The sequence below is a fragment of the Diabrotica virgifera genome, chromosome 6 (assembly GCF_917563875.1).
Source record: "Diabrotica virgifera virgifera chromosome 6, PGI_DIABVI_V3a".
Taxonomy (NCBI): domain Eukaryota; kingdom Metazoa; phylum Arthropoda; class Insecta; order Coleoptera; family Chrysomelidae; genus Diabrotica; species Diabrotica virgifera.
The window spans coordinates 148,874,424-148,892,509 of NC_065448.1; the positions used below are offsets into that span (position 1 = coordinate 148,874,424).

Genomic DNA, 18,086 nt, shown 5'->3' on the forward strand with positions numbered 1-18,086 from the left:
ATTGTATATAAAAATGATTATCTCATTTAAAATAAATATTTCTTATTTACCAATCCTTCGGTTTGGCGCCCCATTGGGGTTACGCACGCGTGCACCGCACGCGTTGCACGCCCGGTTACGGGGCCCTGATATTATTCCAAGTACGCAATAATGAACCACCCGCATCCCTCAAAACGGTATTACTCTCTATACAGTACCGAAATTTCCAAAGGAAAGTTTCAAACGGGCCATACCGCTCCTGAATTTTGCACATGTATATAATATTTTTCGTAGCGCCATCTTATACATAATGGCTACATTAACAGAGCTTAGATTCTTACAGATTCCTATACTGTATTCGTATTATATGTCGAATATTTACGTTTCACATGCCAATTTCTATTAATTTCAGAAAGTTATTTTAAAAGTACACCACGCAAAAAGTACTTTATTAATTCACATTTTTTTAACGTTATATCCTTCCATTACTTCTACTGTAGTGCTAAACGGAATTTTATCATGAAATTCATTTAAATACTTAAGTAATTTAGATATAAACGCTCTTATATTTATTGAGAAAAAAGCAAAACTTTCACATTTTTTTATAAACAATACACAACAGGTAGGATAACAAAAATATGGCTGGAACTAGCGACATATATTGTTAGTAGGTTAAGCATTTTTCGGTATACATATATGCTCTAGATTATGAGTGGTGTACTTTATAAAGGTGATGGGATCGGCTATACTTATAACATTACCAATGGCCGGCCTTAAACTCAAACAATATTAGTATGACTGAATAGGTATTTTCAATACCTTGGCGCTGTAAAGTCATCTGTCACTGTTACGTCACCTGTCATGACTAGTTAAGAAGCTTACGTCCGTTTATTTCCTCCCTCCAAATTTCACTATTATAGCTATAACGGTTCAAAAGATACGAGGGGGAGGTACGGACTTTTGACTAGCACTGTATAAGCTGTATTATATTTACAGTGCCAACAAAAAAATCTTTACAAAGTGAATGTAACGCGAAAATAATAAGAATTATTATTTCAATTTTACGGCTTATTCCCAACAAAAATAGTAAATTGATATGACAAAGTATTAACTTATAATCATTCTTCTTAATAATGCGTCTTATTCAATTTGTAAAGATGGGTTTTGTCGGAATAAACACGTTCTATGGGTACGTCGGCTAATCTAATCACCCTACATATTCTTTTCTCAGAAGGGTTTGAACATAATAATGAAAGCCAACTTTCTAGGCAAAATGTTTATTGCTAAGTACTAATAAACATTTCAATATACAATAAACTTTATGCAAATTTAGTTTGTTTACTATTATGCAAATTACACCGTTATCTTCCTGGGTGGCGAAATTCTTTCATAGATGAAACCCTCGAGGTATTAGGTAATTAGTCTTGAGTACTACTCCGGAGTGAAAATACGTGTTATTACTTGAATGTGCTGAAGTTTTAAAAAAAACTAATTCAACTCCACAAAAAGTTGTTTCTAACGGAATTAGCTTTCTTCTCTCTATGTATGGAGCGCCTAAAAAAACTAAGTGCTTAGATAAGTTTCTCGCCTAAAAAAACTAAGTGCAATTATCTTGTCTTCCTTCAACTTCAGCGGCTGCTCATCAACATCAGCGGCTGCTCATCAACATCTTTTTCGGGTATATTACCAAGTTCAAGTGTGGCTTGGTTATCAGCTAGATCCAAAAGACTGGGGATGGAAATTAGTCGACAGTTCATTAGAGCCTATTCAAACTTTACTCCCATCTGCGCCGGAAAAACTCCTGAACACAATTTTTTGCAACTGTAAAAAGAGATGTAGCGCTAAATGTGGTTGCAAAAAAGTTGGACTATTTTGTTCGGTAGCATGCACTAATTGTCAAAACCGGTCGTGCTCCAATGTTGAATCACCAACAATTGAAGGTTCATTTGATTCTATCGAGGTGCCATGCGATGTGTCATTATTGGGGCAATTTACTTGCACCCAGGATGAACAAGAAGAAGAAGAACTAGAAGGTGAAGAAGAAGAAGAAGAACAAGGAGAACAAGAAGAACAAGGAGAAGAGGTAGCAAAAGTATTAGAAAATTATCAACCAGTTGGATAAATTTCCCTTTTTTTTTAATTTATACCTTTTTATAACTTTTATCATTTTTAACCCTTGCCAATATCAATTATTCAATAGCTTCAAATTAAGGAGAATCATAACAGATCCGTGGAATAGGCCTACTGGGGAAACCACGTTAAAAAACGCGCTAAGTACACTACGTCAAAGGTGGTGTGAAAACGTGTGCGCATATTATGACGATTACAACTTTTTGAATCGTTGTATCTCAAAAACAGTGGCTCTTAGGAAAAAAAGTAATAAGACATTTTTTATAGATAATTATCTAATCTACATTTTTGGTTAGAACTAATTTTATGATAAAACTTACCGTTTCGCTGAAAATCGCTAAAAACTATATTTGGTGACATTTGACCCCGTGTAAATTTTTTAGCTCAGGTCGGATTTATGAGGACTTTTTAGATTTTAGATTTTATTGCCAATCCTGCCAATTTTCAGCTTGATGGTAATTTTTGTAACCTCAGATGTGTAAGTTGACCGGACTATACTTGGATGCCTCGGAGTAGAAGTGGAAATGAGTGGGGCTGCGCAGGTATCGGAATGCGTGCGGTTCTCTGCTGTCGATTTGCTTAACGCCAGGCTGAAGGCATATATTACTAGCCTAATTTTATTTTGTTATGTTGGTATACTGTTCATAGTAACGTGTGTAAGTTTCATTTCAAACTCCCAATTCATTTTTTGTTTACAAGCCATTTAGTATCGACGTGTCACAATATTTTTTTACAATGGAAACAATCAAGTATACAAATATACAGGGTGAGGCAAATAAAGGGCCTATTAGAAATATCTCGAAAACTAAAGGCAACAGAATCATGAAAATTTGTATTAAGGGATTTTGAAGAGTCATCTGTTTAATGAAAATATTTTATACCGGAAGTTGCTTATAACTTCGTTTTTTTAAATGGGACACCCTGTATATTTTTACATTTTTGGATTCTCTTCAATGTCTTCTTTCTTAAAATATGAGGTTTTGTAATGTTATACAGGGTATTTTAAAAGATAATTACGTTTATTTTATTAATTTCGTAGCAACATTCACACCTTGTAGAATTGTAGTAGTTTGACATCTAAAACTCTACTTACGTTCAAATGATTTTTAATATAGTCTACTATTGTTAAGAATCATTAGTATTGCTAAATTTTTAATTTTAGTATACAGGGTTGGTCGAAACTCGGAATGAGTATTTTCTGAGTTTTCTTAAATAGAACACCCTGTATTTTAGTATTGTAATGCAATGATATTTTATGGTACTTTTTTATTTCTTAAGCATTCCCTATACCTAACTGCTTTACTTTGTGCTTAATTGTTAATCGCACCAACAATCAACTACATAGGTATTTTGATAGCTAAACCATTATTGGTAATTTTAAGGATCAGTCTGGATTAATATGTATTTATTTCTGAAAAATTATTTGTGATTAAATATTTTCACGGCCAACCTAATACAATTTTACGTATTTTTTGTTGCAATTAATGTTTAGCTTGAATCACCAATAACTCATAAATTAAAGCAGTTAGGTATAGGGAATACTTATAAAATAAAAAAGTACCATGAAATATCATTTCATTACAATACTAAAATACAGGGTGTTCCATTTAAGAAAACTCAGAAAATATTCATTCCGAGTTTCGACCAACCCTATATACTAAAATTTCAAAATTAGCTATACTAATGATTCTTAACAATAGTAGACGATATTAAAAATCACTTGAACGTAAGCAGAGTTTTTAATGTCAAACTATTACAATTCTACAGGGTGTGAATATACCTACGAAATACGAAATTAATAAAAAAACGTAAATATCTCTTAAAATACCCTGTATAATATTATAAAACCTCATATTTTAAGAAAGAAGATATTGAGGAGAATCCAGAAATGTAAAAATATACAGGGTGTCCCATTTAAAAAACGAAAGTCGATCCGGATGTCGATAAGATTGTTATAAACAAAGAACTTGAGGAATCACGTAGCAGCGATTTTTCGCAAAGCAAAACACTTTTTTGTATCTTTTGGGTCATTCTAAGCAAAAAATGTTTTTACAAGTTTTTTCGTATGATGCATAGTTTTCGACATAAACGCGGTTGAACTTTCAAAAAATCGAAAAAGTGCAATTTTTGAACCCGAATAACTATTGATTAAAAAATAAAATAGCAATTCTGCTAACCGCATTTGAAAGTTCAAGTCACATTCTATCAGTTTTAATTATTTGCATTGCTAAGAATTAAGTTTTTATTTGTTAAACAAAGCCATTAACACATAGTGTTTCCCGTGCCCAATGCATGCGTTTGAATGTACGTAATCTACGTAGAAATTGTCTGTATGCGCGTCTACTCGTTCGATTTCTATTGAGAAATGCATTGAAAACATCATTCAATCACTATGTGTTTATAGCTTTGTTTAACAATAAAAAAAATTAATTTTTAGCAATGGAAGTAATCAAAACCGATAGAATTTGACTTGAACTTGCAAATGCGGTAAGCAGAATTGCTATTTTCAAATAGCGGTTCAAAAATTGCAATTTTTTCATTTTTTGAAAGTTCAACCGCGTTTATGTCGAAAACTATGCATCTTACGAAAAAACTTGTAAAAACATTTTTTGCTTAGAATGACCCAAAAAATACAAAAAAGTGTTTTGTTTTGCGAAAAATCGCTGTTATGTGATTCCTCAAGTTCTTTGTTTATAACAATCTTATCGACATCCGGATCGACTGTTACCCAAAAAATTCGTGTTCTACGGGTCAAAATACATAAAAAAAAAAACTTGGGTAAGTCCATCTGAATTAAGGAGGCCGTTGTACCCCCACTGGCGACAGGACTAATAGTGCAATGATTGAATTTTTATTTTGGGTTTAAAAGCAAAGGAAAGATATGAACGATTTTTGGACGTCTATAAGGACTCTTCGGCTTCAATTAGTACAGGAGAAAGATGGGTTGCTAAATTTAAACGTGGCCGCACAAGTCTTGAAGACGATCCACATCAAGGACCTCCAAAAACAGAAACAACACCAAAAATCATAGAAAAAATACAGGATTTACTATTGGAAAATTGTCAAGTGACTGAAAGAGATATAGTAAAAGCCCTAGGCATTTCATTGGGCAGTGTAAGCAATATTTTAACTCAAGTATTTCAGAAAGCTTTGTTCACAAAGGGTGCCGCAGTCACTAAGACTGGAACAAAAACACATTTTAATGCGACTTTCTGAGCAACAATTTTGTTCGTCGATTCATCACTATGGATGGACTTAGGTATATCACCATGATCCTTAGTGAAAACAAGAGGCTAAAGAGTGGTGTGAACCTGGCCCTTCGGCTCCGAAACGAGTTCATGTCCAGAAATCGGCCAAGAAGGTGTTAGCATCAGTTTTTTGGAATGCAAGAGATTTTGTTTGTGGATTACTTGCAAACTAGTAAAACAATAAATTCTGGATATTATTGTAACCGTTTAGACCAGCTGAAGGAAAAAAATCGAGAAAAAAGACCCGGATTACAGAAGAAAAAAATAATTTTTCATTAGGACAATGCACCATGTCATATGAGCATTTTAACAGTGGCTAAAATCCATGAATTAAAGTTCGAATTGTTGGACCATCCACCGAATTCTGCAGATTTGACCCGTTGCGACTTCCCTCAAATGGGGCCATAACAGCTATGGAAGCGTATTTTGCAGCCCTTCCAGATTCTCACTTCAGGGATGGAATTTATAAATTGAAATCTCGTTGGAACAAGTACATTGATGTTCAGGGAGTCTATATTAAATAATAAAGTGTATTTCAATACAAAATTGTGATTTTTATATCGAACTGCAAAACTTATTGAACAGCCTAGTGCATAGTTGTTACTAGCGCCTTCCGCATTGTTTTAGTATGTCGTATAATTTTTTTTATCCAATACTTTTAAACATTTATGAAGGATATTTGCCGCATTATGTTGATTTAATTCTTTTTTTTTAGGTCGACTTTCACGAAAAAAGTTATGACCGAAATATCAGATCTCCGACTAGTCCTGAACGGCAGTATTGTTCTTCAACGACTCAACCTCATACAGACTCAGGGATAGGACACATGGAAGTGAGTTATTCGAGACGAGTTTTGTTCTTTTTGATTTTGAATAGTTAAAACGACAGTCTAGACTAAGTCATGCATTATTCACTATAAGAATATTGTATATGTAAAACGTTTAATACACTCAAAGACTAAAATAATGCAAATTTTCAGTGTAGCCTTCATTTTATACGTTATATAAATATTGGGTTTTTTAAATTAACGTATGCAATTGGATCTATACTAAATTTACAATCAAGATGCAGTAGAAATAAACAAACCAAGACACGTTAAATGCTACTAGGAGCACTACCGAATCATAATTTACAATGTATATACATTATAAATCCCAAATCATGATTTCCAAAGTTTATACATTGTAAATTATGATTCGTGAGTGCTCCTAGTAGCATTTAACAATTTAACGTGTCTTGGTTTGTTTATTTCTACTGCATCTTGATTGTAAATTTAATATAGACCGCAATTATGGTCAAGCAAATCCTTACTTGATGTTTTTTAATCATTCCCAATTTTATTTATTTATTTACAAGCCATTCATTTCTAAAGAAATTGTAGCTGCTCTGACTAACTTTTTACATCCGTTTGCCGTGGTGGATCAGTTCACTGGTTTTCCTATTAAATCTGGCCGAAAAGAGTAGGACTCCGTGGTAGTAATGACCTCCTCATTCGGCTCCAATGTCTGCCCGGCGAACGACTTTTTAAAGCTTAGAAACAACAAGGAGTCGCACGTGGCCAAATCTGGAGAATACGGTGGATGAGGCAGCAGTTCGTAGGCCAATTTGACCGCGGTGACGGTGGAGGTATGAGCCGATGCCTTATCATGATGGAGGACCCCTTTTTTTCTTCGCCAAATTGGCTATTTTTTCTGCAATGATGCATCGAATCGGCCCAAGAATTTGGCGTATTAGTGCCCTGTGACCATTTTACCCTTCTCGGAGTTGTCGATATAGATCACACCTTGTGAATCCCAGAAAACGGTAGCCATCACCTTGTTTAGTCCTGTTTAATGTTTAAAACCCTCGTGTTTGTATGAGTGGTTACGTTTCATCCGTTCCATTCGTTGCTATACTAACGAAAGGTTCTGGGCCTATGTATGTTTATTTTGCCTCTCTCCTGGCAAGTAAGACGCTTTTTCGTTCCCTTCACACCAGTATGTTCAGGCACCCAGAGTAAACTTACTTTGTTACTTTTTCCGATCTAAATTACTTTTTTTTCCAAACAAAGAGAGACAGTTCCAAACTAACTTTGAGTCAATACGATTTGATTCCAGAGCCTTTAATACCGCCTGGCTATCCGATATAATTTTTATAGATCTGTCCCTGCAGTTCCTCGTGATTGGTTCCTTGCAGGTACATCTCTATAGCATACATTTCTGCTTGTGTGGAAAGGAGGAAAGTAAGTTTTTAAAAATTTGTATTTGTAGGGAGAAATTAAAGAAGAAGATTCTCCTCGAAGATTATGTCTTGTTTGTGGAGACGTAGCTTCGGGATTCCATTATGGAGTAGCTTCTTGTGAAGCGTGCAAAGCATTTTTTAAAAGGACGATACAAGGTAAGCATATTCCATTCTAATTGATTTGCATGCTATTGTTCATTGCATCAAGAAACAATTTGTTCCACTGGATAAGGAAATGAGTCTATACTCGCAATCTTATAGTTTGTATGTTTATTAGTTGTTACAATCAAGGGGCCCCTTGATTGTAACAACTAATAAACATACAAACTATAAGATTGCGAGTATAGACTCATTTCCTTATCCAGTGGTATAATGGACTCGCATTGGCAACCTTTTCATCATTTTTAAACAATTTGTTATTTGAAAGGTTTTTATTCATATACTCGGGTAATAAATAGAAGATATAGTACATATCTCTCTGTGTGAAGAACCAACCAACTAATTTTCTTTAATATATAAAGCAATTTAACATCCTTTTACACTTGAATCCAAACATCAGTTCAATAGGTCGCTATTGAAGGGAACAGAGTAGATGGTTCTGCAACGAGAAGAGCTTTTTTTAATTTCAAACGTGTTTACTACACAATTTTCTTCAGTGAGTAGGATGAGGGCAGCTTTTTTGATATTTCTCTTTTTCAATGTCTGTATCCTTCATGATTATTGATGCATCTTTCCATTGTACTCTGTGCTCGTTGTCTCAGTCACGTTAGCATATCTGTGATTTGTCAAAATCCCTGTTTTGGCAGGTCACAGACAAATTTGATAGATATGTGATAGATAGATTTGTCGGTGGTCTATCTATCTCTCTCTACCGGCGCTTAGCTTTCTGTTTCTAGCATATGATGGCCGCTGCCGCTGTGTCTGTGTTGTTCCATTACTCCCACCTCTTGGTAGATACGCTCACACTCGCACGACAGACAAAGATAGCTAGACCACTGTACTTGATATTGGCGTTACACCTTAATGCATTGAGCGGCCTATAACTAGCCTGATCTATTGTTAATACATATGCAATGAATACAGAATACAATGGAAAGATACATCATTAACCAAATAAGCTGCCGTCATCCTCCTCAATATAGAAAAATGAAATCAGAAAAATCAAAGAAGCAGCCATCATCCTACTCAATGAAAAAAAAATGTGTAGCAAACCCATCAGCAGATTCTGCTGATCATACAGAATACATATGCATCACACAATACGAACACTTACACTTACATAGAGGCGTGCGGTCCATGGAAGCGGGAGAAGCACCGCTTCCCTATACTTCGAATTTTCCCTAATCTAAGTATTAAGGAAGAATCATATTATTCGTTCGGGCACGTAGCGTTTCGTTTCCGAAAAATATAAAAACCTGATTTTACAAAGAGTTGTCTGATACTATACGCTCCGTATAGTATGAATTGTTCATATTTAAAACCATAAAAACAATATTTTTCGGAAACGAAACGCTACGTGCCCGAACGGATAAATATGAATCGACCATTAATCTATTAATAAATCATCTCATAACTTATTATCAAATATAAACAAAAACTGCCTTTATCTTTATTAATCTATTAAATTGGTAATAGGATCGAAAATATTAAAAATTTATCCCATAAACGAACTCAAATAATAATATACACACAATTTAACTCATCCTATACCAAGAGTCCGTACCTGTACGGAAGCTCTTTTCAAAATCAGCGCAGTTGATCCATCCAAATGTTGGCCAGAGGTGGTCAGGGGTTAATGACCGCACCCAAAAGTCATATCGAGTTCGCGCGAATTTTCCAGCATTTACTTACAGTCTACAGTCGAAATTCGTAGGGTTACGAGGCGACGTTTTTTAAATTGTAAATTTTGTGCTGTCGTTTATCCGTTTCTGCAATGGAAGGAGCGAGTGGACCGTCCTGTGGATTTATGAACAATATAGAAAACTGTGTTTGCATTTGTATTGTGTGTAGTTTATTAAAAAAAGAATTTTCAAGTCGAAGTTATCAAGAGAAAGTGGACATTATGAAGTCTGGTAGGTCAAAGGAGCCCATTAATTTGAAGACAAAAGTGGAAAAATCGGCAAAGAAATTTACCAGACATTTTCATGTGGGTTTTTATGAAAAATATGAATGGTTAACTGGCTGCAAAATTGTATCAAAATTATTTTGTTGGCCCTGTATTCTTTTTAATACAAGCGAAAAAACACATTGGAACTCGGTCGGCATTACAGATTTAAATAATTTTCACAAAAGTGTAAAGCGACATGTAAATAGTAAGTGCCATTTAAGTGCTACAATTAAAGAAAAAACATTCGGGGCTTATCGCATTGAACATAGTTTGGACAATCATTTAAAAATAAGCCATAGACTTCACAATGAAAACGTTAAGAAAAATAGGGATGTGGTAAAACGGTTAATTGATGTAACTTGTTTCTTGAGAGAGCATGAATTAAGTTTCAGAGGTTATAATGAAACAAGTGAATCAACCAATCGAGGAAATTATATAGATCTTGTAAATTTTTTGGCAAAATATGATGAAACCCTAAAAAATCATTTTATTAATTCCACAGTTTTCCGATGTACCTCAAACACAATCCAAAACGACTTAATTAAGTGTACTGCTGACGTTGTAATGGATCACATTAAAAATGAGATAAAAAAAGCTCCATTTGTTTCAATTGCACTTGATGAAACAACAGATGTAACCAATTTTTGTCAGTTATCCATTGTTGTGCGATATGTGGTTGATGGTATTCCTCAAGAGAGATTTTTAGAATTCGTGAACATAACTGACGATCGGACTGCAGAGGCTATGTTTCATATTGTGTGTGATACTATTTCGAAGCTAGAATGTAATTCCAAGCTTGTCGCACAGAGCTATGATGGTGCTGCAGTAATGGCTGGTCAGTTAGCAGGTCTTCAAGCTAAAGTAAATGAACAGTTTAAACATGCAATTTTTGTTCACTGTGTAGCACACAGACTTAATTTGGTTTTATCTCGAGGCATGGATAATATTAAAGACGTTAAAGTTTTCTTTTCGACGCTAAGTGGCTTGGCATCCTATTTTTCAAAATCACCAAAAAGAACGCATGCTTTGGATATGCACATTCAGAAAAGATTTCCGAAAGTTGCTCAGACGAGATGGAACTACAATGGACGTTTAGTGCAAACGGTGTTCCAATACCGCGATTCATTGATAGACTTTTTTCAAGACGTTTGGGATAATAAAGAAAAATGGGATGCTGAGACTGTTACTGCTGCTAAGGGGTACTTACATTGGCTTAAAGAAAATTTCGATTTCAATTTTTTGCTAAATATTTTTGTAGAGATTTTTCCTTTTACTGATATTTTATTTGACATTTTACAGACGAAGTCAAATGATATTGGATTTTGTATAAGACAAATAGATGATTTTCAAAATACACTAATTAAAAAACGAGAGCAGTTCAAAAATATTTGGGGAAAAACTGTAAATATGGGGTTAGAACCTGAAAGTAAAAGAATAAAGATTGCTAATGTCGGCGATAGAGAGACCTCCTATCAACGATTATACATCGAAATTTTTGACAATATCCTACAACAAATGAATTCTCGATTTCAAAATTTTAACGAATTAAAATTTGTAGAATTATGTAATTTTAATATATCTAATTATAACTCATCAAAATTTCCCACAGAGGCATTTAATTCCCTACGATTAAATTATGGAAATTTTTTTGATATCCCAGCTTTGAATTCTCAGTTAAGTGTTGTTTATGAAACAAGTGACATTAGTGAAAAAGAAATTCCCAGGAATCTGTTAAATTTTTTAAACACTACTGGTTTAAATAAGTCCCTGTGTGAAGTGGTCAAATTGTGTGAATTAGTACTAACTATCCCAGCCACAAGTGCATCAGTTGAACCCAGTTTTTCAGTGTTAAAACGCATTAAAAGTTTTACACGAAATTCAACCAGCGAAGACAGGCTTTCCAAGTTAGCCCTATTATCTATTGAAAAAGAATGCATTAAACAATTGTCAGAAAATCCAAAATTTTACGACGATGTTATAGACAAATTTGCATTGGTTGATAGGAGAATAGACCTCAAGTATAAATAAGTTTTAAAAGGTGCGTGTTGTGGAAATGCCTCGGAATATAATAACAATTTTAAATGGAACTCTTCTTTTTAAGTTTAAAGAAACCAAGCCCGGAGTCGAGGTCCGAGCAAGCAATACAGATCGATAAGTCACTAGAAATAGCGGGAATATAGCGCCTCGAGTAGGATTTCGTGTGTGAGTCCTTGTACCCAGGACTCCCACATGATAAGCACTTTGCTGATAGAGAGTCCCTATAGCGCATCAGAGTGCTATCGGGGGGGGGGGGGAGTGGATAGTCTGAAGCATTGGGGCGGGGTGGAGTGACAGCCGCTTCTAGGAGTAAATCCTTCTCTCCCCAATGAATTGTATCACCCACATGTCTTTCTCAAGGGGCGTGCAAGTCTCTCAGGCTGGGTTAAACACTATTGCTGCTTGCTTGCATCGTTTTACACGTAATTTTTTATAGTTTTTGTTTTTAATCCATGTAGGTTAACAAGTAGTATAATATTAGGTATATACCTACTATAATAGTAAGTATATACCTGTTAAGTAGGTACATATACAGGGTGAGTCATGAGGAACTGTACATACTCCTACCTCGTATAGAGGCCCCTATGGAGAATAACAAATGACCATTAAAAACTGTCTGCTCCCATTGTTTAATAATATACAGGGCGAGTTTCGCATTTTGACAGAAATTTATATTCGTCATAATTTTTGAACGGTCAGATCGATGTGTCTCTTATTTCGGCCAATCGTTACACTATTACCACCTAATCAACTGATTTATTCAAACTAGAAAAAAATCAGGTCCGGCTTTAAAAAATTAGTACGTTTTGGTCTTAAAAAAAATTTCACCCTGTATACGCTTTTTGAAAACTCTAATATTAATTTTATAAATTAGACAAATAGGCAATTAAAATGACATATTTATTTTTTCCCCACAAGATTACTTAATTTAAAAAAAATCAAATTTGACTATGAATTAAAAATTTGGTAAAGTGAACCATAGATTTAAAAAAAAATAACTTTTATTACAAAAATTAATTTTTTTAAACAAATATTTGATTTATGTTACCACCCAATCAACTGATTTATTCAAACTAGAAAAAAATCAGGTCCGGCTTTAAAAAATTACTTCGTTTGGGTCTTAGAAAAAATTTCACCCTGTAGCCTGTATACGCTTTTTGAAAACTCTAATATGAATTTTACAAATTAGACAAATAGACAATTAAAATAGCATATTTATTTTTCCCCACACGATTACTTAATTTTTTATTAAAAAATCAAATTGGTCAAAATCGCAATTTTACCATAAAAATAAAAAAAAAATAACGTTTTTCTTAAAATTAAAAGTTTCACCATTTTTTTTTTTCTATAACATGTCTAGATATAAAACTCCCCATAACACTTCTCTTTGGACTCTATAGTTTAACATAGACGTGATCAAATAGATAAATTTTAAATTTTTTCACTTAATTTTTTCGATTGAACTTTGCAATTCACGAATCTGCACCTTTTATTTTTAAAAATTCATAATTTTTACGAGAAGAAGACTGAAAGTCTACAACAATTGTCATAGTCTTTACAATGGTAAGAGATATGTGCTGTAAAAATTTCAGAAAAAAATTTTTAAATGGAACGTTGTAGCGAGTTAAACCCTGATTTCATCTTTTTTTTTTCATTTTTAGTTAAAATTCCGATTTTGACAAATTTGATTTTTTAATAAAAAATTAAGTAATCCTGTGGGGAAAAATAAATATGCCATTTTAATTGCCTATTTGTCTAATTTGTAAAATTCATATTAGAGTTTTCAAAAAGCTTATACAGGGTGAAATTTTTTGTAAGGCCAAAACGAAATAATTTTTTAAATCCGGGCCTGATTTTTTCTAGTTTGAATAAATCAGTTGATTGGGTTGTAACATAAATTAAATATTTGTTCAAAAAAATTAATTTTTGTAATCAAAGTAAATTTTTTTAAATCTGGTTCACTTTACCAAACTTTTAATTATTATTCATAGTCAAATTTCATTTATTTATAAAAAATTAAGTAATCATGTGGGGAAAAAAATAAATATGCCATTTTAATTGCCTATTTGTCTAATTTGTAAAATTCATATTAGAGTTTTCAAAAAGCGTATACAGGGTGAAATTTTTTCTAAGACCCAAACGAACTAATTTTTTAAAGCCAGATTTGATTTTTTTCTAGTTTGAATAAATCAGTTGATTGGGTGGTAACATAAATCAAATATTTGTTAAAAAAAATTAATTTTTGTAATAAAAGTTAATTTTTTTATATCTATGATTTACTTTACCAAACTTTTAATTCATAGTCAAATTTGATTTTTTTATAAAAAATTAAGTAATCGTGTGGGGAAAAAATAAATATGCCATTTTAATTGCCTATTTGTCAAATTTGTAAAATTCATATTAGAGTTTTCAAAACGCGTATACAGGGTGAAATTTTTTCTAAGACCCAAACGAACTAATTTTTTAGAGCCGGACCTGATTTTTTTCTAGTTTGAATAAATCAGTTGATTAGGTGGTAATAGTGTAACGATTGACCAAAATAAGACACATCGATCTGACCGTTCAAAAATTATGACGAATATAAATTTCTGTCAAAATGCGAAACTCGCCCTGTATATTATTAAACAAGGGGAGCAGACACTTTTTAATGGTCATTTGTTATTCCCCATAGGAGCCTCTATACGAGGTAGGAGTATGTACAGTTCCTCATGACTCACCCTGTATACTTATCACGTAGGTATATATTTTGATATCGACCCCCGTAAGAAAATCATTTTATACTCTTATTGAATCGCTTCCCCTTCCGAAAATGTCACCGCACGCCACTGCACTTACACACACAATCGCACGAAGAGCAGTGATACTCGCAGAGCAGTGATACACTCAACCTGCGGCCCTCTAGCGTTTTTATGCGGCCCGAAGGCTAACTAAAGGGCCCTGTGATCAAATTATTTGTCAAATTTCACGTGTTTTTCACGTGATTTCACAATTTAATGACTTTAATTTTAAATTATATTGAAATTTTCAAGAACTCTGATTAAAAAACAAGGTATTATTAACTTTTAATAATAAATTATTAAAGTTAATGAACAAATACTCATTTTAAAAATAATCAATACTTTACTACATTGCAACGACCCATTTAGTAATCAGAAGAAAAATCCATGTCCGGATTAACAAAAAAAATTTAAAATAATTGTGACCTTGAAACAACACCCTGTATATTAAAATTTTCAAAATTCGTCTGCACATTTGAAAAGAGGACAAAAAAATTAAGTTTAATTTCTCGCTTCAATTTTTTGCACAGATAATTTAATGACATTAATTTTGAAATTATATCGAAATTTTTGTTTTGAAAGTTCCAGTTCTTAAGAATTTCGACATAATTTCAAAATTAAAGTCATTGAGTTGTCTGCGCAAAATATGGAAGTTCCATTAAAGCTCTTTTCAAATGTGCAAACGGGTTTTGAAAATTTCAATATACAGGATGTTGTTTCAAGCTCACAATGGATTTATAATTTTGTTTAATCTTGACCTGGATTTTTCTTGTGATTAGTGGTTGGGTCTAAATGTTGGGTTCTATAAGTGTACCAAATATCAAAAAAATATACAAAGTGGTTCTAAAGTTATGGCTCCAGAAATAAATGGGCAAAATCGATAAAACACTCTGTAACTCGGTTATAAAGTCGGTGGAGCAATAAATTTATTATGTCTATAACCGCCTCATTTACCTCTATTCACCATTCAAGTATTTCCGTTTCCCAATGAAACACCCTGTATACTACTTCATCTTGATTGCGGCCCGCAAGCTGTGGCAGTAGCTACTATGTGGCCCAGGAAAGAAAAAGGTTGAGTATCGCTGTACTAGAGTATAAAAAATCCACCCTCAGATATTTTTGGTCTCTCAAATGTAGTTATAGTTTTTTTCTAAAACAGATTGTAAATTTAAACCCTTGGAAAAAATTACATGCAAATTAAATCTAAAAGTTATAAAATTACTAAAATACCCTAATTAGGTATACGATATTTTGATATTTCCAGGTAATATAGAATACACATGTCCGGCTTCTGGTGAATGTGAAATTAACAAAAGAAGACGGAAAGCATGTCAAGCCTGTAGGTTTCGAAAATGTCTACGATCTGGTATGTTAAAAGAAGGCGTTCGATTGGATAGGGTGAGAGGCGGCCGACAAAAATATCGGAGGAACCCGGACAGTCCTTATCAAGTACAAGTAGTTACTGCACAGAGGCCAATGCTTATTTTAGAAGGTAAGACAATAAAAATACTATCATTTTATTATTGAAGACATTTTAAGATTTCATTTCGATACAGAGACCACCGCCATTCGTTTATGAACGTTTCATCCGTTTTAACTCCTCAGAGCGACTCGTGTGCTCTCTCCAAATCTTTCTGTCATATTCTTCTTCTTCTGGTGCCTATTCGTTTCGAATATTGGCGATCATTCTGGCTATAAATTGGGGGATTTGGCTTGGAAATCTTGGGGGATTTGGGTTTGGAACTAGAAATGAAGCTGGGGATGACATGTTTGAATTAGCAACAGCATTGGATATGGCGATTGTTAACACATTCTTTAAAAAGAGAGAAACTCAACTTATTACCTACAAAAGTGGACAACATCAATCCCAAATAGACTACTTCATGATAAGGAAAGAATACATACGTGAATGTAAGGACTGCAAGGTAATAGTTAGTGAGACAGTAAGCCAACAACACAAGCTGCTTGTCCTGGACATCGAAGTAAAAAGCGAAACTAAACAAAAATATCGGAGAGGACCACAAAAAATCAAGTAGTGGCTGCTGAAAGATGAGAAAGAAGGTCTATTCAGGAGAAGAATAGTAGAAAAAATAATAATATGTTGGAACATGAAAGGAAGCCCTAATACAATTTGGAGAAAAATGGCCAGTAGTATTAGAGAGACTGCTATTGAAATACTTGGGAAAACGTCAGGAAAAATGTTTGAGGATAAAGAATAAAGAGACTTGGTGGTGGTCAAACGAAGTACAAGGAAAAATAAAAGAGATGAGAAAATTATATAAAAAGTGGCAAGAAACCAGATCTGACACAGGTCTTCAAAACTATATGGTGGCGAAAAAGGAAGTGAAAGTAGCAGTAGCAAAAGCCAAAGCAGAAGCGTATTCAAACCTATACGATCAACTTGATACCAGAAAAGGCGACAAGAAGATATATAAAATAACCAGAGAGCAAAGAAAGCAAAAGATTTTAATCAGATTAGATGTATCCGAGATGAAAATAATAAAATACTAGTTCACGAAAGCGATGTCAAAAAGAGATGGAGAAAGTACTTTGACAGCTTATTAAATGAAGAATTTGACAGACAGCCTGTAGAGTCAACGGAGACAGTAGCAGCAATGGTCACCAAAATAACAAACGAGGAAGTGGCCCAAGCGCTTCAAAAAATAAAGAAAGGAAAAGCGGTAGGACCAGATGATATTCCTGGGGAAGTATGGAGAGCATTGGGAGAGACAGGAACAAGGTGGCTAGCAGGTCTATTTAATAGAATTATGGAAGTTGGACAAATGCCAGACGAATGGAGAAGCAGTATACTGGTACCTGTTTACAAAAACAAGGGAGATATACAACAATGTACAAACTACAGGGCTATAAAACTACTTAGCCACACCATGAAAATATGGGAAAGAGTAATTGATAGACGGATACGTGAAGAGACCGAAATATCCGAGAATCAATTTGGCTTTATGCAGGGCAAATCAACAACAGATACAATTTTCATTATAAGACAGTTGATGGAAAAATACAGGAGTAAAGAAACAAACGCTCATATGGTATTGATTGATCTTAAGAAAGCATATGATAGAGTTCCTCGAGAGGTACTGTGATGGGCACTCGATAAGAAAGGAGTGAATATGTAAAGATTGTGAGTGATATGTATGAGGGAGTAACGACTAGTGTTAGGACAGGTGTGGAAGAGACTGATAAATTTCATGTGAAAGTAGGATTGCACCAAGGCTCTTAGTCCGTATTTATTCTCATTAGTTTTGGACAAGATAACAGCGAAACTACAGGGTAACGTTCCATGGTGCTTAATGTATGCTGATGATGTCGTGTTAGTAGGAAATAGTGAAAGAGACTTAGAACAAAAACTGGAACAGTGGAGGCAAGCTCTGGAGGAAAAAGGTTTAAAACTTAGTAGGACAAAAACAGAGTATTTGGAATGTTCATTTAAAGATGGAGTTACTACAAATAAAATGGTATCTTTGGAAGGTGAACTGATTGTAAAAAGCAATAGTTTTAAGTACCTGGGATCGGTATTACAGAGTAATGGAAAAATAGATGGAGATGTATGCAGTAGAATGCTGGATG

At 33.9% G+C, this 18,086-nt stretch overlaps 1 protein-coding gene across 12 annotated transcripts in view; it reads left to right on the top strand.

Moving 5' to 3' along the window:
• LOC114329180 (steroid hormone receptor ERR1) overlaps positions 1–18,086 on the top strand; it is a 325,624-nt gene that overhangs the window by 264,445 nt on the left and 43,093 nt on the right. For all 12 annotated transcript variants that reach the window (XM_050654125.1, XM_050654121.1, XM_050654122.1 and 9 more), the window contains 3 exons: positions 6,073–6,189; positions 7,607–7,733; positions 15,763–15,990. In XM_050654125.1, the coding sequence (XP_050510082.1) occupies positions 6,073–6,189; positions 7,607–7,733; positions 15,763–15,990 (472 nt within the window). The remainder of the gene's footprint in view (positions 1–6,072; positions 6,190–7,606; positions 7,734–15,762; positions 15,991–18,086) is intronic.